General features: G+C 34.2%; 4 protein-coding genes across 4 annotated transcripts; 2 read left to right on the top strand and 2 right to left on the bottom strand.

Moving 5' to 3' along the window:
* The first annotated feature begins 908 nt into the window (after nucleotides 1–908).
* LOC128992628 (kynurenine formamidase) lies at nucleotides 909–13,051 on the top strand. The gene is made up of 8 exons (XM_054416297.1): nucleotides 909–995; nucleotides 1,649–1,739; nucleotides 2,551–2,652; nucleotides 6,764–6,898; nucleotides 7,259–7,337; nucleotides 8,129–8,314; nucleotides 12,154–12,286; nucleotides 12,867–13,051. The coding sequence occupies exons 1-8, from the start codon at nucleotides 987–989 to the stop codon at nucleotides 13,017–13,019; spliced, it is 888 nt and encodes a 295-aa protein (XP_054272272.1). The 5' UTR covers nucleotides 909–986; the 3' UTR covers nucleotides 13,020–13,051.
* LOC128992627 (ankyrin repeat, SAM and basic leucine zipper domain-containing protein 1-like) lies at nucleotides 8,734–16,212 on the bottom strand. Its single transcript, XM_054416296.1, has 3 exons — nucleotides 16,032–16,212; nucleotides 12,832–12,993; nucleotides 8,734–11,586 (listed from the first exon to the last, which is right to left on the bottom strand). The coding sequence occupies exon 3, from the start codon at nucleotides 11,581–11,583 to the stop codon at nucleotides 10,150–10,152; it is 1,434 nt and encodes a 477-aa protein (XP_054272271.1). The 5' UTR covers nucleotides 11,584–11,586; nucleotides 12,832–12,993; nucleotides 16,032–16,212; the 3' UTR covers nucleotides 8,734–10,149.
* Nucleotides 16,213–17,040: 828 nt separating this feature from the next.
* On the bottom strand, nucleotides 17,041–17,391 carry LOC128992811 (uncharacterized). Its single transcript, XM_054416551.1, has one exon. The coding sequence runs from the start codon at nucleotides 17,389–17,391 to the stop codon at nucleotides 17,041–17,043; it is 351 nt and encodes a 116-aa protein (XP_054272526.1).
* Nucleotides 17,392–17,679: 288 nt separating this feature from the next.
* LOC128992394 (uncharacterized) lies at nucleotides 17,680–21,143 on the top strand. Its single transcript, XM_054415952.1, has 2 exons — nucleotides 17,680–17,923; nucleotides 20,971–21,143. Exons 1-2 carry the CDS (start codon nucleotides 17,780–17,782, stop codon nucleotides 21,070–21,072), a joined length of 246 nt encoding a protein of 81 aa, XP_054271927.1. The 5' UTR covers nucleotides 17,680–17,779; the 3' UTR covers nucleotides 21,073–21,143.
* Nucleotides 21,144–21,428: the final 285 nt, after the last annotated feature.

The following is a 21,428-nucleotide window of genomic DNA, read 5'->3' as shown; positions in this document are numbered from 1 at the left end:
TATTTTTTTCTGTTCATGAGTAGAATTTTGTAATTTTGTAATTCAGAATATAAAACACTTTTAATGGAAATCGGTCCAAACTTCTCAAACTGGATCAAGGTGACAAAAGTTACATAAAGTAGGCTAATTCAAATTCAAATGATCTTTATTTATATTATGTACAAAACGTACAATAAATAGTGACAAGCTTATAATTACTATGTACAAATACTTAACCTAAACAAAAAATACAGAAAATAAAACTATCTATAGCTGTATACATTCATAAAAAGTTCATCTATTGAGTAGATGGGGTTTTCTATTAAAAATTCTTTAAGTTTTTGTCTACATTTTTTTTTATCCTTAATATCTTTTATTTCATTTGGTATTAACTTTTAAAACTTTACACCGGCATATGAGGGCTTATTTTTATACATTTCTAAGTTGTGTTTCGGTAGAACTATATTATTTTTGTTTCTAGTGTTGTATTGATGAGTTTCACAATGCGTTTTAAATTTTTCCTGGTTATTTTTTACATGTACGATACATTCCAGTACGTACAAACTAAACACAGTTAATATTTTAAAATTGACAAAATGTTGCTTTACAGTCTCATTATAATCTAGATTTAACATTATTCTTATTGCCTTTTTCTGTAAAACAAGTATCTTATCTAAATTTTTCTGGGAAGTGCCTCCATACACTACTATTGCATAAGATATATGTGATTGGATATGGGCATGAAAAACTATTAATATGTGGTACCTTCGATCAGAAGGCTACCTTATTTTACATATAAAAAAAACTCCTTGATCAATTAAATGTACGGTATTCAATTTTACTTACTAAAGCAAGACAGTGAGGTTCTATTGATCATTAGTATAAAGTATCTATTTCCTAAATGTGTGTCTGATATCAAATTTCCCCCTCCCCCCTAACCACCACTCCTAGATACAGTATCAGGTTGTCTGGTGACCAGAAGAAGCCCAGAAACTGCTGAAACTTCAATGGAAGAGGTTTGTTACACACTTATATATACACAGTGAACTTGTTTTACAAATTTAGTTTAAAATCCAAGAAATTTAGTTTTTTTACTAAAATTTGAATTGTTATTGATAATTATTTAAAAAAGTATGATATTTCTAGGTGTATTTTTTCAAGGAGTGATTAAGTTTCAAACTTTACCTGATAAAATTAGAGTCATTGTGAACTAAGAAAATATTTATTTCATGTTGTACCTCTAAGTTGGTTATGTTGTACATAAAACCCTGAACTGTTCTTGAGTGAGCTAACTTAACTATAAACACTTTAAAAATCCTATCTCAGCTTCATAACATTTTTTTTATGTTAAAAATTACTAGATAGTTTGAATAATTTTTATAAATTTTTGAGATAAATAATTTGAGCTATCTAATTTATTCTTAAGTTCCGAATCCTTCGGAAAAATAGGATTACTTTAATTTAGGATCTTGGTTATAAATTTCATAGCGTTTCCCTAAAAAGGCATAACCGCTATAACTTCCACTTAGGTAAGAAATTGTTTTGTATCTGCTTTTCATTTATTTATTATCAAGGAAGTATTATCTTTTGTAAGTGATCTTGAACCTAACAATTTTGCATCTACAACTAAGAAATTAAGTTATAGAGATTCTGATTCCTTTCTCTGCAGGAAATAGAACTTCACTACAGTCCCAGTCGATGGACAGTGGCAACTTCACCCGAGGAAGCAATAAACCAGCATATCACGGACGTTACCAGAGGTAAATCTTAATATTCAAACTAATGAATGCTTTTTGTAATTACCCAATGTGTACAGTAGCCATTACCAAAATGATTATGGTAAGATCTAAGTGTAGGATGGCTTGGCTTTTGTTGCAGTGTCTACAGAAGCAATTGAAAACACCCTTTTATTATGCAAATTAAAATACCAAGAAATTAAAATGCCTTTAAGTACAGTTTGTCTCTCAGATTCTCTGATTTTGTTCAACAGTTGTAGTTTTGATCAAATGTGTAAACCATTAAATTTTTTGAATGAGTTAATGAACCAATACTATCTGACCATTGGAAATTGGGGTTTGTACTAAACTAAATTTAAGTTAGCTGAAAAAGACAAAACAAATGTAGTAGCCTATCATACTTTAATGTTGTTAAAACATCATATTATCTAATTTTATACAATCAAATTTTTACAAAATTTAGCGGATTTCCTTTCAATCATAGGGATTTGAAATGTCAAAGCAAGGATTTTTTTTAAGCCGTTACCGTGAACCGAGGTCCACAGTGAGCTAATGTTATATTTATTAGGAAAGATCTAAATGTAAATTTTCCATGTAGCACAAACCTGTTTAAAAATTCAATAAAGCATCTCTGTCTATGTAGTCTGCAGGTTTGCTGGAACTTAGGTACAGTATTAGCATTGTTATCAAAATATTTGTTCAACAATTTGTTCCCAGGCCCCAAAAAAGAGTTAACAAATATTGTATGAAACTTAACAATCCCCAAATGTGAGGTATATAATATTTATATCAACTTTAGATGCCCACAACTTAAAAATAACTATGATTGTTTTAGCGAGTGAAGCAGCAAAGGAGAAAGTTCCACACTTGGCCGATCTACAGTATGGGCCGAGAGATAAACAGTACTGTGATCTATATGGCACAGACCTCCCCGAAGGTAGGGTGAATATTATATACGGAATTTGACCAAAACACCTTTAAACTACAGACTCAGCAATTTAATGCAGAATATATATTTGTTTAGCCACCAAAATTTTGTAATAAACAAAATAACTATTCAACTTCTTGATCAGCATTGTATGTTTTATTAAATTTACGGAAAGTAAATAAAAGAGACGTCTAGTAACACTTAAAACATCTATTCATTTAATCGTTAAGAAACTGGAATGTAGCTCCAAAGCTCTACACAGTAAATAAAGTGTTGAAGTAGTTTCTTTGTTAATTTCTCCCTTTATAAAGTTTCCCTTATAAAAGTGGAGAAAGTATTTGCTTATGTCAAAATTTATGAATCTAAGTTTTAGGTGAAAATATCCGTTTTGGGTCCCTCTAAAAAAAAATTAATTTTCAAGTGATGTATGCGTGTGTCTATAATCTGTATTGTACACATCAAGTGTGTGGATGTGTTCAGAGCTACAGACCACACATGTGGTCCAATTTTGATGAAATTTGACATTCGTGGTATCTGCAAATGGTTTTTTTTTATTAAAATATCCAGGATTTTGATTTTACCATAAAAATTACATTTCAGAAATTCTGTAGCTGCTGAAAACTAATATTTCCATGTGTAAATAGTTTATTTGAAGATAAATAACATGATTAGTTCTGGGAAAAATTTAACTATTATTCAAACTGTAATTGTCTATAATTAGTTCTAAGTGAATGATTGCCCTTAGGAAAACGGTGTCCTCCTGATTGCGAACAGTCCTGATTGCGAACAGTCCAGACTGCGAACATGTTTGGTTCTACGAGGTGGAGGGGGTCGTCCGTGGGGTGGGGAGGATTCCTAATTGCGAACACATTTCGAGTGGTCGGGGTTTTCAACCCTTTCATAGAAACCCTTAACAGAATGATTTAGCCTAAATTGTTTTTGAAGACATATCTTTATGAGACGTAGTATGATTTTACGTAAAGCCGCTTGTATATTAACAGACAGATTTTTCCAGACTCACAAATTCGTTCTGATAATAGGTATTTAACGTGGCTGTTTATTTAAAATTAATTATAATGTGTTTGACTTGAACAAGCAACAACAATAACTAAACAATCTCAGAGTAAAAGAAATGAAACAATAATTTCATATGAACTAGAGTACCTGATGCTCGAAATCAAGCAACTGTCAAGTACCGGTATTATACAGAAGTTATTTTAAAACTACAGTAATAACTGTCATAATTTTCGATCAGTTTAAAAGACCCAACTAAATGCTTATGATCGTAACTAATTGAAATACTCACGCTATTTAATAGCGCTTTGTAATAATAAACACTTCGTTTATTTTAGCATTTTTCGACCCGGCCTTATTTTTTAGTGTTTTCTACAAATGTTTTCCGACGTAAAGCTTTTTACCAGTAATTCATCTCCCCAAGTGTTGTGTACCTGAATCCCTTACTGTGAGACCAGGCCTCTTCTCTACTCTTCTCATACGTATAAGATTTCCTATCAATTGTCTCCTCCACCTGTTTTCAATATTTCTCCTTTAAACTTAAGAAATTGTCTGTTCTTCCAACAAAACTGATTGAGTTTAGATTTGTCTATAACCTCTTAATTATTACAAACATCAATATTTACTCCCAAAAAGCTGGTGAGTTTCTTTTTATATACAGTTGTTTTTGTTTTTAAATTTGTTTTCAATGTAATTCTTATGGGGAAAGTGCGACTCTTGAGAGCGTCTCATGCCCTTAAGGGTAAGGGTTTTTAAATTCTAAAACCTTTATGCAAAACTACAAATTGAGACGGATTATTTGACACCTCAAACGTTAAAATCGGCCCAGAAATAACGGAGGAGTTTTTTTCACGAAGAACAGCCCTGACGTATTAATATAAGAGATACTGACTATAGTTTAACATAATTAGCCGAAATAACATGCATTTGCCAATATCACATTCCAAACTCAATCATTACCTAAAAAAAACATCGTCAACGAGCAATTTAAATATCAACTAAACTAAAACAAATACAATACTTACATACATCTTACATCCGAAATAACATGTAGCCTATATGCATTACACATTACAACATCAATCATTCAATCATATTCCAACTCAATTATTACCTAAAAACATCAAAAACAAGCAATTAAAACTCACGTTCAACAACAGCGACTAAACCATCTTAACAGATTCCAAAATATTTGTTCGCAGTCTGGACGATTCGTGTTCAGGTAGTCCACAGCATTTTTGAGGTGTTCGCAGTCTGGACGATTTTACCCTTGTTCGCAATCTGGACTGTTCGCAATCGGGACACAACCAGGAAAACAACAGATAGAAAATGAATACCACCTCTAACAATAGAATATTGATGACTTAGATAGTTTTGTTGAGTATCACTTGAGCACCATTTTTTTTTTAACTTTCCATTTAAATTTAGTTTTATATTTAGAAAACATTTGATAAATCTCAATTTAAAATTATTACAGTTGAAATGGTTAAAAATAATATCCAAAAATACAAAAAATATATATTACTGTATAAAGAAAATACAAGATTAAAGTCCAGTTAGCTTACCTGCGAGTCAATTTGTTCAGTGGCTTGTTCACACAAAAAACACCCAACACATCTTTTGTCTGACATTTTATGTAGGAGTGTATCGTTTAATCATTTTGTTGTTTAATTGAATGTATGTACTTGCAGGAGAATTAAAATCCATGTTTTAGCCCCTGAGCTGTATAATAACTAAAAATAGGCTTTACCTTCGTCACTGCAGCTCGAAATCTTGTGGTGTAACTATGTTACGGCCGTTTCGACATTACAATGCCATCGTCAGACTACAAAAACACAAACTCGGCTGAAGTAGCGTCGTTGAAGTTTAAACACGTAACACATACGAACAATAAAATACATTTAAAATATTTACAAAAACCGAACAGGCCTGTCGTACTAACGGGTGACATGTTCCCGTTCCGAGCAAAAACCGACTGGAAGATTTCTATGTCGAGCCCGGTGTGGTGGCGTTATCAGTTGAACTTTGTACTCCTGGCTTCTTGTTCCTTTTCTGATTTAAAATGCTATTGAATATGAAGTGTGACTTGTACTGTAGTTTGTCGTTTAAAATTATATCGTCCAAATTATTCTCGGTGTAAGCTTTGTAAATTTCATACTCTTCTGGGGTGTCCAGTCTATTGCCTTTCTTACTTGTGTGGAGTATTTCTAAGCCAGTGTTCAGATCGTTCATGTCGTGATTTTTGTCAACCAAGTGTTGTGCAAACGATGACTTTTGTTTGTCGGCTCTAGGAAATGGATGGTGCTCTTTGTATCTGGTTTTGAATGAACGTCCAGTCTTTCCTATGTAGTAGCTCGGGCAACTTGCACAATTAATCTTATACACACCTGACTTTTCACCTTTATCAATTACGCCACTTAAAACATTCAATTTGTTAATTGTTTTGTTGTTAGTCCTAAAAGTCAATTGAATGTCGTGTTTCTTCAGCTCCTTCGTGAGCGTGTGTTGAATGGAATGGGAGTATATCACACATACATACTTTTTCTTTTCCTTTTGTAGATTATTATCTCCTGGCCTTTTGTTTATCTTTTTAGCTATCAGTCTATCAATCATGTTACTTTTATAACCATTAGCTATGGCTATATGTTTAATTATAATTATATTAAGTTCTTTATTATAATTGTTGTCCGACAACGGTACATTCAACAATCTATACACCATACTGTTGTAAGCGGCAAACTTTTGTGATGGCGGATGATACTTCAGCCGAGTTTGTGTTTTTGTAGTCTGACGATGGCATTGTAATGTCGAAACGGCCGTAACATAGTTACACCACAAGATTTTGAGCTGCAGTGACGAAGGTAAAGCCTATTTTCAGTTGCAGGAGAAGTCTTACATTAGGGCAAAGACAAAACCTAGGACAAAACATCAATGTTATTTCATTTTGCGTGACCTTTTTTCGCATACATAAAGCCTCTGATCCCAAATTATCTCAGCCTCCAATAATATAGGCACCATAGTTGATTTAATGCACATATGATATGTGAAATGAACTTTTTTGAGCTGCTAAAAGCAAATGTACAAACTTTTACTTAACTATGTTTAGATTCACCAATGTTTGTGTACATCCATGGAGGATACTGGCAGATGCTATCCAAGGATGTTTCAGCATATCCAGTGATACCCTTATGGCAGGCTGGTATAAGAACAGTCATTGTTGGATATGATTTGACACCCCAAGGTAAACCTGATATAAAAATATCAAATAGTGTTGCAAGACGTAATTGATTAGGTTTCAATATTAGCACCAACTTGTAAAATGCTGATCTAGGAGTGATTTGACATGAATACATCATGGGTTGCTTCAGAATGGTTTACACTGAATGTTCAAGCAATACTGTTTATATCAAAAATAAATATTTCTCTAACCTTATTGGCTAATTTCTAGTGTGGTCACATCATTAACATCGTCAATGTAGTTTTTTTCACTTATTTGACTACAAAATTGATTAATACTATAGGTACATAGTTATTAGCATTTTCAAATTAGATTTAATATTCTTAGAGCCAAAATGTCAGTTGTAAAATATGTTTGTTTCAGTATCACTTGACACCATTGTGGAAGAAATCAGAGAGCTAGCTATTTACGTTTTGGAAATGGCTAAAGAAAATGAGTCCAGGCAAGTGTATTTAAGACATTGCAAGAAAAATAATCAGTAATCAGAGTATTTTGATAGTTATAAGAGCATACAAAATGTTGAACCTATAAGAGGAAAGCGCTCACAGACCCAAACTAGCATAAGCGACTACTAGTAAATAGCATACTCTAATGTAACACAACGTAAAACACATCAAAAAAATCTCCCAATTTTACAATAGGATGAGAAGCCCAGTAGTTTTCCATGTCAATTCCACTACTTCACTTTTCTTCTTCACAGAGTGTAAAAATACACCGCAGCCCTGGACAACTGAAACAGCTGTTGCACTAATTCATAATGGAGAGTCTGTGCAAAGTTTATGTTTACAAGTTTGTTACACCTGTTACTACCATGGCAATGGGCCGGCTGGTGTGACGTTGTGACATACCAATACCGCAGCCTTGTACTAGGGGAAGCTATGCCAGTTGGTGTTTAGTTTGGGATTCTCTTCTTTTAACCAACTAAAACACTCCTCTTCGTCACATTTGTTCTCACTCTGACCATATGACCAAATTTAAGAATTTCTACATGGCCATAAGTAATTAATACTACTTTGCTAATAACTCCCATTATAGGGCCTACTGTACACTGTTTCTTCTAAATTTATACCTGCCTGATAAATTTGCTAAAATGCCTTGCCATGTGATTTGCAAAACTATTATTTAGCTATTGATGTGAAGTCATTTTTTCATTGAATGTCATCCATTCTGCTCAGTTGACAATGACCATTATGTTATTCAATCAAAATTTTATTTAATGAAGATATATTTCAGAGGTGTCTGGTTCGGAGGACACTCGGCCGGCGCTCATCTTGCGTCCTTCCTTCTGCAATCTGATTGGTTCTACTCTCTAGAGCCGCAACTCAGCTGCAGGATGAAAGGCTTGGTGCTCATCAGTGGTATTTACGATTTAACACCTCTGATCTACACCTCCAACAATGATGCTTTACAACTCGATCGGTATGTTGATTCAAACGCTAGACTTCGTTTGGCTATCAAAACTTCAATTGAGAGTTAATTAATTGTCAAAAAATTGTTTTTAAAAGAGTAGCTTATTGATTGATTAGTAATAAGGAATATGTCTTTGTTTTCTAACAAACTCTCCACATGTGTTTATCACAAACAAATTAAATCAATTCCCTAACAGAAGTGAATATTAAAAGGTTTATTTTATTTTGTGAACAACGAATGTAGTGAGGAATATAATTGATGTTTTCTCTAGTTTAATTTATTGAAGGAGCTTTTAGTAAGAACAAACAATTAAGAAGAACCTTTTTTTCTAGTTTCAGTTCAATCATGATTTTTTCCATTCTAAATAAGTTATTTGATAATTGGAGTCAAATAAGTGAAGGGTAAAAATACTACAGTTTTTCTGACAGAGAACACAGTTAAATTTATTTAGTATATAATAAAGTACAAAATTTGATTAAATGATGAAACACATTTCCAAACATTAAAGCCAAGAAGAGTTATCAATTCCCACACTTACTAATTAGCGGATATAAATTGCATAAAAATTGCGAGGTTTTTAAATATTTACAAAATAGACTCCATAATCTACAGTAGAAAACACTGTATATTATATAACATTAGTCTTGAGCCTTGAGACGTGAACATAGTTTATCAGACTTTGTTAACTAAATGCTGTTGCAGTACCGGTACAGTAGAACCTCGCTGATTCGACCTCAGTTTCAACTTCTGGTTAGATTGCTTGGGAGAATTTTATATTTATCATTGTGTCAAATTATGTCATGTAGCATGACAAACGTATTTTTAGACTCAAACAGGTTATAAATTGTTTGGTTAAATGGCCAGTGCAAAAGGTACATGAATATCAAGTCATATTTAGGTGGTTGTCTAAAACATACTGCAGTTATATAGGACAGTTAGTTGTCTTATTCTTGTTCACATTCATTTGATTTGTTAAAATGTTTTTTGTGAGTTTCTAAATGAATAAACGAGATGCCCCACAACCTTGCTTGCCCTTCCAATCTATGCTACTGATCTCAATAGTGAATAATAAGCCAGGTTCTACTGCTTTAACCTTCTTGCATTGATGAAAAAACTTAAAAATTATTCCTGGCAAAATAAAAATACATTTCTTTAATCTAAAAACACTACTAGAGCTAAATCATAAAAATAAAATAGTTTACTTTACAACACAAAAATATACTTTCATAAAGTTGAGTCTTGTTCCAAAACAATATTGTTACTTAATTGACTTGTAGTTTTGCTTAGGCTAAGTAGTATGTATGTAATAGTAAAAACAAAGTAATGTAAGTAAGGCTGAGAACCGTGTGCAGATTGATTTTCATTTAATTCTGCATCAGTTTACCTCAGAGTTCGGAATATCACTTAACTCTAAAAAGATAGAAGCCTGAAACTTAAAACCATTGGAATTGTCTTAGTAAAAAGAATCTTACTAGTGGCCAGGGAGGATGTCAAATTCGTCAGTTTAGCTACACAAATCTGTGTTTTGCATCCCTACTCCCAAACTCATATTAACACTTTAATGACAGAATTACTTAACACTTTAATTACAGAATAATTACTTTTTCAACCCGCGCCCTAAAGGCAAAAGCTTTTGAAACAGTTCTTCATCCTGAAATACCCTCCTATTACGTACGGTAGCTGAAATAAGTCAATTATTTTTTTATACACATTAAACATATTTACAAATTGACTAAGCTGGATTTTTTTTTTACATAGCAGATAACATATTTCAAAAATCTAATTAAATTTGGTGTGAACAGCAACAGTACATCACAGATAAAAGCAGAAGTTATTGAACTTGTTTACTGAACAAAGAACCTCTGAATAATCGGAAGAGAAATTAAGATTTTCCGCTTCCAAAACACTAAACCAACAAGTACTGTCACCACGAACATAGAACGCATGTACCCTTTGTTTGAATTATTCTTTGGTTTGATCAAATCCACTGGAGTGATAGGTTCTTTCACTTTCAGCTGAGAAGAGAAATATTGAATGTTACTAAGCTCTCCGCTGATCAGATGAAGTTGATGTGCTGAGTTTTCACACATTTTAAATACTTCAGCACCTAGAGGAATTGGTTGATGTAACCGAACATAGTTAACAGTAGCGCTCAATACATGCAGATGTTTAATGACGTTGCAAATTACTTTAACAGCATCATCAACATTCGTTTGTTCGTTTCTCGGTTTTAGTCCTAAACTTGATTTGCTCCAGGGGCGCAAATGAAATTTCCTGATGGAGGTGAGAATACGATGGCGATGAACTGAAAATCTCACTCTGAGTTCCTTCAGACGCTCGTCTGTGATCAAAAGAATTTCATTCAACTCCACATTTTGATCAGAGAACTGCTTGTTTAAATGTCCCAGCTTCATTGACCACAGTAATTTACCGACGTCTGAAGAGAAGCCAGAACTATTTTTTACATTGGACCTCGGAAGTTGGTTCATCAGTTCTTCAATTGGATCTCTTGTTTTGCTTACCTCTGGAACATCTTCTGACTCATCTGCCTCTGCTTTTAATCTTCTTCTCTCCTTTTTTGAACAAACTAGTTCTCCTAAATGGTCATGACCTTTTAATACTGCCAATTCGTAAGCTGACCTTTTCCTTCTGTCAATCAAGTCTACGCGAGCCTTCGCTTCAACCAAGGTGCGAACAATGTCATCATAACCTCCAAAGACTGCGTGAAACAAAGCACTCCACCCTTCGGTGTCCTGAATGTTAAGGTCACATTTCAAATCAACCAATGTCTTAACCAGCTGCGTATGACCTTCCGCACTAGCATAAATCAAAGCTGTACTAGCGTTCCTATCAAGGGAATTTATATTTGCACCATTTTCCAAAAGCAAATCCATACACTTGCTGAGTTCTTCTTCTCTTGATGACTTAGACTTACACAGAGCCATCAGTGGGGTAAAAAGTTCTTTATTAAAATTTACATTTGCTCCTCGGCTGATAAGTAACTCAATTGCAGGAAAATACGCAAACGAGCATGCATACATAAGTGCTGACCATCCGCCTTTTACAGGTTGATCCACATTGAAACCGCTGTCTAGAACACTTTTCATTGCTTCGATGTTCTCTTCTAAAAGCGCATTATACAGCAAGGTCTCGTTGGTTTCACTTGTTTTAACCAGATCCCGAGTTCTATATGAGTCATTGTAATCATTGGAGAATTCCAAGCCATCTGAGAAGTCATCGTCGTCATCATCTGACAGTCCAGCAGGGTAGTAGCTCATTTTCTGAAACAAAAAAACCCACAAGTTATTTTTTCCGGTGACTTAATCCTCACATGAAAGTTTTATTAATTTATTGGACTCTGCAATGGACTGTAACCTCAGCCTATGAAACCTGTTTAAAAATCCTTGATTTTTGCACTCTTATAGGCCTACATTTGGTTTATACATGGGACTTTTACCCAAAATTATATTAACCACAAAAAAGGTATGATTTAATAACAATTAAAGTAAACAGGTAGGCTACAATATTTAACTATGGTTCAACTCCATAATTTAATAAAACAATATTGAGTTTGATAATGTAATCTAAAGTGAGTCAAAACCTTAAATAATAGGCTACAATGCAAATTGATTTAATGGAACTATAAACTTTAAATAGCTACCCTATTCTACAATTTTCAAACCCAGTATTATTGATAAAAGTTCCGGTGCATTTATTGCTATGTAATAATTGTTGAAAAAGCCTACCACTTCAAAGATATATTAAAACAATTTGAGGAATGTACATCTCCTACAATAGATATTCTTTACCACTGCTACAAATTAATGGACAAAAACATTGTTTTACAGGAAATCTGCATTGAAATTAAGTCCCTTTTTCAATCTTGTATTGACACAACAAGAAACTAATGTGAAGGTGCTTTTGGTAGTTGGAGAATATGATTCGCCTACTTTCCACGGACAGACTAAATCTTTCAGTCAGGTAAAAATGCTGTGACTTGTGACTACTAGTTTTTTCACAGTAAAGCATTTTATGAAATATATATTCCTAATAGCATAGTCAGTCTGTTCTTCAATTGCGGAAATCATGAATTGATTACTGAGTAGATTATGAAAGGTGAAAGGTAATTAAAAAGGTTTTGCTCCCCTCAAGTTTAATTGATTTATATAGAGACATTTCAAAGATCCAGTTATGCTGACCAACTTTCTTTATAACAGTTTAAATGTGAATTATAATTTAAGAAATACTCATTGCACTCGAATCATTTTACTTTGGAAACAAGTTTTAACCCTATAGGGCTATAGCCTACACGCAATCTGTGCAGTGTGCAGGGTTCTCTTGTAAATATTTAAATTTTAATATCTGTGATTTAAGAAATACTTTCAAGGCTTAAATTAAATGACTGATGGACTTCATTTTTTCTAACTTGATCAATAGGTGAGCTTAGTGATTTTATTAGTAGTAGCTTCAGTATCCAATAGTCAATGGTAGTAGGTACTACGTAATATGTATATTATATAACGTACCTGTGTTTTGATAACTACTTGTTAAACTGTTTCAGCTGCTTAAAAGGAAGAAAATCGGTCATGAAGTGGTGGAGATTCCCAACCTTGACCACTTTACAGTTGTAACAAGCCTTCAAGATGATACATCCTTTTTAGCTCAGAAACTTGTGTCACTGATAGTACCTAATAAAGAAATAATCAATATTTAAATTACAAAAATTATAATGTAGTAAAAACTACACATTATTGTTTTTGTGAAAGAATCCTAAAATATTTTTAGCCTGATGAGAATACCGGTACTTGTTTTTGACAACGTAGCCAGATAAAAAATCAACCAAGACAACATCTTTCACAGTAATAGACTGGTTAACCGAGTGGTTATAGGGCTCTACAATCTGGTCGCTGGTTTGATTCCAAGCAAGATCTCTTCTGGACTCAGATTGCCATATGTCATTGGACTATCAATTAATGATGCTCTCTAACAAAAGGTTGATGTTGGTAACAAGACCACCGCCATTCCCCTACAAAAATGTAGAGAAATGCCAACGGTGACGAGACATAAATACACAAAATGCTACAAACCTGCTGTATAAACAAATTTTAAGTAGGCCTATCCTGATTTCATTTTGACAGGGAATATCCATAAAAAACAGATTTTTAAGGCAAGGTACATTATCTATGCAGTAGGCCTACCAACCTTTGTAGGCCTATTGTTACATCAGGGTGAAAAATTTTATTCAACACAAGCTTTAACTTAATGAAGTCTGAACTAGGATGTAAACATGATACACTTTTGGTGTCAAAACAACGGTCCTTTCCTGTTATTAGACTTCTCTTCCCGCATAATGACTAGCCTAAACCAGTTTATTAATTCTGTGAATTCCGATACGTTTGCCCGCACACAAATACTATCCAGAATAAGCCTAAGTCAGGCATGTAAGTGTCGTGGCTGCTTGAGTGGAGATCTGGTTATGTATGAAGATAGCATCATAAGTAATGCCGAAACTGCCTTAAGTTCACATCAGTTATAACATTTGAGCTGATTTACAAAGGTAAAACCTATTTCAAGTCATAAATAAGGCTAATAAAATTGAATATAACTTATAACTTAGGCCTACCGACTGTGGTTTTGATTATCCTATAACTTAGTTATGGTAAAGTACCATAATCTAATGTAATCTACCAAATCTCGCCCTTTAAGTGATTAAATAAGTAGTGTTAATTTAAATTTAACTTAGGCGTACCCGTAGATGAATAGGCCAAATTAAAAATGTAAACAGATAATAATTCAATTTGATGTAGCCTATAAGTTACATAAAACAATCAATCATATTGTAGGTGTAGGAACGATAAATCAAGCCAAATCAAAATCGATAGGCCTACCGGGTAGCTTACAATTTCATAACTGGGCTATGCTAATATTGATTGAAACTATTAATTTGATTAGTAACTTAAACCTTCATCAATCTTTTCACTGTCAGCAAGTTAAATTATGACAGTTTCATTCTACAGGGTTAGGCAAAAGTCTGGAACCCCCCAGTTAACGTTTTAACGCGTTGCAGTAGGAAAACCAAACTCGGCACATTTATACAACATAAGAAATTGCACTTTTTCATCATAAATTACAACTTTGCCCCAGCCTCCAAAATGGGATATTTTTGGGGCAGCCCCAAATTTTCAAATGTAAACCCCTATCATGTGACCCCTCATTTTAAAGGGTTTATCAAGTGAAATTGAATGGCGCAAACCAGAGGTCAATATCACACTCCTAATCAAAATGGCAGCCATTTTAATTTAAGATGAGCGAGCAAGATAAAGTCTGGACACCCCCAGTTAACTTTATAACATTTGGCAGTGGGAAAACCAAACTCGGCACATGATTACAAAATAAAAAAATTCACTTTTTTATTTAAGGTAGAACTTGTACTTATCCGCCCCAAAATTTTCAAATGTAAACACCTATCATGTGACCCCTCATTTTAAAGGGTTTTTCAAGACAAATTAAATGGTGCAAACTACCAATATCACACCCCTTATCAAAATGGCAGTCACTTTGAAATTTCCCCTATTAACTTTTTAACAGGTTATAGCAGGAAAACTAAACGCATAATACCTTTTTAAAAAAAGAGAATTCACCTTTTGGTAAGAAGCCTATTAAAATATAAAAATTTTTAAGTTAACTGGGGGTGTCCGGACTTTATCTTGCTTGTTCATCACATAAATAATTAAAATGGCTGCCATTTTAATTAGGGGTGCGATTTTGACCTCTGGTTTGCGCCGTTCAGTTTCTGAATAAATACCCTTCAATGAGTACCCTGAATACCCTGAATAAACCCTTTAAAATGAGGGGTCACATGATAGGTGTTTACATTTGAAAATTTGGGGCTGCCCCTAAAATACCCCATTTTGGGGGCTGGGGCTAAGTTGTATCTTTGATGAAAAAGTGCAATTTCTTATATGTTATAAATGGCTGCACTTTACTTGACGTCCTACACTCATTCGATTGTTTTTTTTCGATTCGATATTTTCATTCGATTGTTTCATTGTTAGCAATCGATTAGCCTAATCGATATATCGATCAATATTTTCATTCGAATGAGTGTAGGACGTCAAGTAAAGTGCAGCCTTATAAATATGTGCCGAGTTTGGTTTTCCTACTGCAACACGTTAAAAAGTTAAGTGGGGGGTTCCAGACTTTTGCCTAACCCTGTATAGGCCTAATTGATATCCCTTGTTAAAAAGGCTGCACTTTACTTTACGTCCTACACTCATTCGAATGAAAATATCGATCGATATATCGTTTAGATAGATAAGCTAGGTAAGGTTAACCTAACCTAACTAAACAAACGATATATTGAATGAAACAATCGAATAATCAACATTTTCATTTGAATGAGTGTAGGACGTTAAGTGCAGCCGTTAAAATATTGATTATGATTGATACCGTCTATTTTCAATCTATAGTTTCAATATTAGCGTAGCCCAGTTAAGAAACTGCACCCTCGATACCATTGATACAATTAGGACAACCATTGATACCGATATATCACAAGCTTTCTGTGGAACTGCATCCCATCCCATCCCCATGGTGCACGTCTTTCCAAGATGTGTATAAGTATAAGTTAGCCTATGTCTGGCTGGATCCTAATATAGGCCTATGTCATTGGAACAAAAGGGATAGGTTGCAGAAAATTAAAAAAATAAATAGGTCTAACACTTACCAGTTATTTTATTCTACAAAGCCAATTGGTTAGTCACAGGGAAACTCTCATGTTATTGAATACAGACAACCGCATGATTTTAAACACTTACTAGCCTATTTAAACTTCTGAATTCTGACACCATAATAAAACAAAACACTTATTTTTCCTTAAATTGCCGGCTGCTTTTGATTTTTTGTAGGTTAGTAGTATTGTTTGTTTCCTATTCCTATTCCCAGCTTGAGGAGCAAAGAGCAAGGTAAAGAAAGGTATTGTTACAGTACTACCAACCAGAACCAATACTAATGGCACTTACTAACTATTAACATAGGTTTTATCTACGCTCCAACCTAAAGGTGAGTGAGCGTAGCGAACGAACTTCAACCAGGACGTGATTGAGCCATGCGAATACTTATGAAGTTAAACGGGGCAAAGCCCGCGGGTACAGCTAGTTTATACTATATATTTATTTATTATTTATTACAAACGGCGATACACAAATACAAAAGTATTACAAATATGATAGCGTTGAAAACAATGTCCAGTTTTACAGTTGGATTTATACACAGAATGAATTGAAAACAACTACTTCCAACAAACAATCAAATTTTCAAATTAGTTCAAAAAAGGCAAGGTCGTAACATTTCATTTTTAAGAAGCAATAAAAGAGTAACAATAACTTATAACTTTTACAAAAAAGATAACAATAATAGACTTTAACAAATAGTAACGATCGATAACAAGACGACAACAAAACCTATAATGACACAATTCGATAAGATCAGCAACAATTACTTTCAACAAGAATATAACTATACAAATGATGACAATAACAACGATATGATAACAGTACGTAACAATATAATAACAATAACAATGGCCATGAATTAACGACAGATTAAATTTACCGTTTTCTTCTTAAAGGATTCGATGGTGCAACCAAAAAATCATCATTCCCAACTCTTAAAATCCTTGGTATTGTGCTCTGGTAGGTGTAGTTCGTTGGTATGAAGTGCTTGCAGAACAGCTGTTATCCGCGAGCATGATGGGGAACGTTGAAGTCCAATTGATGGAGGATCTCAGGACAGTCGATCTGGTTGTTTACTATCTTGAAAAGGAACAGCAGGTCAAGTAGCATTCTTCGGGCAGATAATAGTGGAAGGTTCAGACGGTGTGCCATTTTATTCAAGTCAACATCCCAATGACGTTGTCCCTGTTTAGCTCCAACTAGCCGCAAGAATCTTTTCTGCACTGCCTCGAGCTGAGAACAGTGACCAATCTGATGAGGGGTCCAAACTACAGCAGCAAACTCCAAGACCGGCCTTACCAACGTGACGTAGAGTGTTCGTAATGATGAAATTGGATGAAATCCTGTCGACATGTCCGGTTGATAAGGCCCAATTAACATCTAGTAATTTATTATAGTTTATACTTCCATGAATGGATAATAGTATTATGTTTTATCTATGATAGTATTAATTTCCCTGTTAACACTCTATGCAAATGTTTCTCTAACTGAACAGCTGTCATATTTTAATGTTATATTATACATATTTTTATATAATGTTGTTGTTCCTACTCTTTTCTTACAGTACAGTTGTAGAAAAAGAAAAAGAAGTAAAGTGAAGTGAAGTGAGGAATTGGAATTGAATTGAATCGAATCCGATCCGAATCAAGACAAGACTGAAGACTTCTTGAACAATCTCCTTGAGGTGTTTAGTAAGGTCAACTGAAAAATTGCTTTTCTCTACTAAATCTATAAGTCCAAAATGTCTGTTAACTTGATTGTATCCAAAGCTCTTCCCCTTGTACGTGCACGCAGCACTACCCTTCTTAACCAAGTCCGAAATGCCACTTACGGCCAGGAAGGCATCGCTCTATCATCTCCTCCCACAGTCAGGATTTCCTTCCCAGTAAGTTTTCAAATTTATTTATGCTAGATATTGATTAGGAATAGGCTATGTCTGAGTGATTAGTGTAAGGGTTGCATTTTACATCATTCATTCATGATCGTCCTCTAGCTGTTTTTAGGTTCAGCCTTTGCACAGGAAATTAAGGTTAGGGATGAGCATTGGCCATTGATGGTTCATGTTCACCATTAAACTACTTAGGCTAGGCTAATTAAGCTTCTAGCTCTAGCATTAATTAAACACACTCCCTTGCCAATGCAAGGCAGCGTGTTTAAGCTAAGTTACTTAGTAGAGTATGCCAAGCTAATAGGTTTATCACTTAGCCCAGGTAGTTATCAGTACAGAGAGCAGACGAGAAACTAAGAATATCTTAGCCTACATCAATGTTCTAGCCCTGAAAACATTGATGTTTTTGTGACGATGCTATCGGTAGGTATCTAAATCGATGCTCATCCCTTCCTGGTGAATGCACCTGTCAACCCCCAGCTCTTCCCTCAACATATATATGGCGTAGCTGGAAAGTTAAAAACATCTGCATAGTAGCCTAGTCTTTTCTACGACGGCCCTGAAGGGACATTCAGTTTCTTTTTGTCTTTCATTCTACTTCGACATTATTCTCGAAGTAGGCCTACTTCGACATTATTCTCGAAGTACTTCGACTTTATTCTCGAAGTACTTCGACTTTATTCTCGAAGTACTTTGACTTTATTCTCAAATGCGCTTATTATAGTTTGTTATAATTTTACAGCAACCACAACCACGGCACCTTTAACTCCAGGCCGTGGCCTTCGAACTGGCAACGTTGCAAGTGGTGTTGTAACAGCTGTTTTGTACGACGGCCCAACAGAACAGAATGAACTAGCTCAGTGAAATGAGCGTATTCGTATTGAAGTTGAGTTAAAGTTAGACTAGACTAGAAATGTCAAAGTACTTCGAGAAAAAAGTCGAAGTAGGCCTACTTCTTTTATACTTAGGCCCTATACTTTTCAATGAAATGATGATAAAAGTCGAAGTAGAATGGAAGACAAAAAGAAACTGAGTGTCCCTTCAGGGCCGTCGTACTATTCAGAGAAAACTGTTTGATGTCACTACTTAGGTATTGATTTTTTGTAAGACTAACTTGTACCTATGTTTTTTAAGTTAGGTATAGCCTATTTGTATATTTCGCACATACCATCTTGTGTAAATTGTTTAAGACTCAGACTCTTATACACATAAGGTAGCTGAATAAAATAACTATATTTATGGCAATGTCATGAGCAACTCTATAAACTTGTATCTTCCCAAGGCTCTTGTATCTTCTTTAATTCATTTTGTTGCTACATTTAGAGTTTAAAGTTCCTGTTTGCACTAGAAAGATAATATAAGGTACCGGTTTTCAACATCCTGGTTGTCATCGCCAAGAAAAGATTTAATACAATTAATTAGTTAACCCTGCATCTGGCAGCTACAAATCTCTGTATTAGGCCATGTTTGACTGTATACTGTATGTGACACATAGGTTACTTGAGAGCTGTATATTGTGTTCTTCCATATAAAAGTACATACTATTCTATAACATAACCTATTTCCTTTTTCAGGACAGGACATTACAATTAATAAATTTAACCCATTGAAAGATCCCAAGAAATGTTGTAGATCTGTTTACTTGTAAGAACAAAAAAAAAGAAAATGGGCATAACATATTTCTAAGAAGTAGAGGCTATGGAAAAATACAAAATATTTTAGTACTTTGGTACTATCCGGAGGCCACTTATTTTAGAGAGATTTTTTTGCTGGAGACCAAAAATAACTAGCCTACATACCGGTAGGCCTAATTGGAAAGAACATTCTTTAATTGACTTACTGTCCAAATTTTATATGATTACGATTAGCGGCCTTTGAGTTCTGCCTCCCAGAAGGCCCAGCGATGTTGGCGAGGATTGAGTTGTACGTGTCACCACCGCTAGCTGCCTCATGCCGTACTCCGCCAAGTAGGTATATAGTGCAGCGGTTATGTTAGGTTGGGTTATCATAAATATTTTTGTAAGACTTTCCTAGTTTCCTTATGAATCTAACAATACCAGATGAGTAATGATATCAGAGGTACATGCGGTGACTGGTGATGCGCACACTCCGGTCAACAACCTGACCTTGGCCTACTTGGAGGAAATTTGGCGGGCGAAAGTATGACTAATCTGGTATCGTTCGATTCATACCAAAGCGAGGAAAGTCCTAAAAACATATTTATGATAACCCAACCTAGCATAACCGCCGCAGCGTGCTGTATAAAGGTGGCCTCCGGATAATACCAAAGTACCAATATTTTTATAATAAATCCAAGATATAAAAATTTTCAGATAGGGGCTTAATGGTTCTTTACATGAAAAAGTAAAAAAGTCATATATATTATTATTTGTATGTAAGAAAGAATTTTACGTCTCACCACGCTAAACACACAGTTGCGTCATTCTACGTTTTTTTTCTCAACTTTCAAAATATTGTTACATCCATACTTATTCTTGTATTGTTTGTTTAAAAAAATCCAGCAAATTTAGTTATAATATGTAAGAAGCATAATTGATTTATGACAGTTATGCTTCTTACATATTATAACTAAATTTGCTTGATATACATCATGGTATATCCATCATTTCGAGTCCAGGATATACATCATGGTAACTAGACAAACTTTATATCAAAATAAACGTTAGAATTTCCTGTGTGAAATGATATAAAGCAGTATCTTATACCGTGATGTTTTCTGTTGAAAATTAGCAGTTAAAGAAATTGATGCCCAAATGACTAGTGACAAGTCGTTTGCCAGTGGAGGTTAGTTTTAGTGACTAGTCAATAGTCCTTTGCCAAATGCAGTTTTAAAAATACATTTTACTCTAGAAGTGCATTGAATTTTTATTTTTAATCGTAGGATACAAAGCAAACAAGAAAATGTTAGGACAGGAAAATAAAGAAGTCTGAAACCCATCTTTAGAAAGAGGTTGTAGTGCATGTCAAGTTTCAATTTAATTCAGAGACAACTTTAACAACACCGTAATACTTGTTGCTTGCAGGAGAAGCTGGCTTTGGGGACCTTGATGTGCATGGGCATCCTGGCTGTCCCCACCTGGGTTCTATTGAATATTAAGCACTACAACGCTCCTAAAGAGGAATAAGTTTGTTGAAATATAAGATAAATGTTAGTTAAAAGTATGTTTGTATAAATTAAATTGTGTCTGTTAAGTAAGTAGATTGATTTATTTATGTACCTTGTTGGCATTTTCATTATTTATGCGTATATTTAGATTAAGTGTTATAATGAATTGGGTATCCAGCCACAAAAGGTTGGTAGTTGAATATGTGTGTGGTTGTGTCCAATTAAAGCCATGGTCTTGGTCAGTAACAAAAATAGAAATTTCATCTCAATCTTCCCACATATTTTGTAGCTAATTCATATTTGGATTTCCTAAGTGGTGTCTTATACGCAAATGCAGCAAAATTTTTGTTATGGATGGAATGCGGGACCATCATA

The sequence above is a fragment of the Macrosteles quadrilineatus genome, unplaced genomic scaffold (genome assembly GCF_028750875.1).
Source record: "Macrosteles quadrilineatus isolate MER2022 unplaced genomic scaffold, UCM_ALF_1.0 Scaffold_4__1_contigs__length_99947679, whole genome shotgun sequence".
Classification (NCBI taxonomy): Eukaryota; Metazoa; Arthropoda; class Insecta; order Hemiptera; family Cicadellidae; genus Macrosteles; species Macrosteles quadrilineatus.
This window is presented reverse-complemented; position numbering and strand designations above follow the sequence as displayed.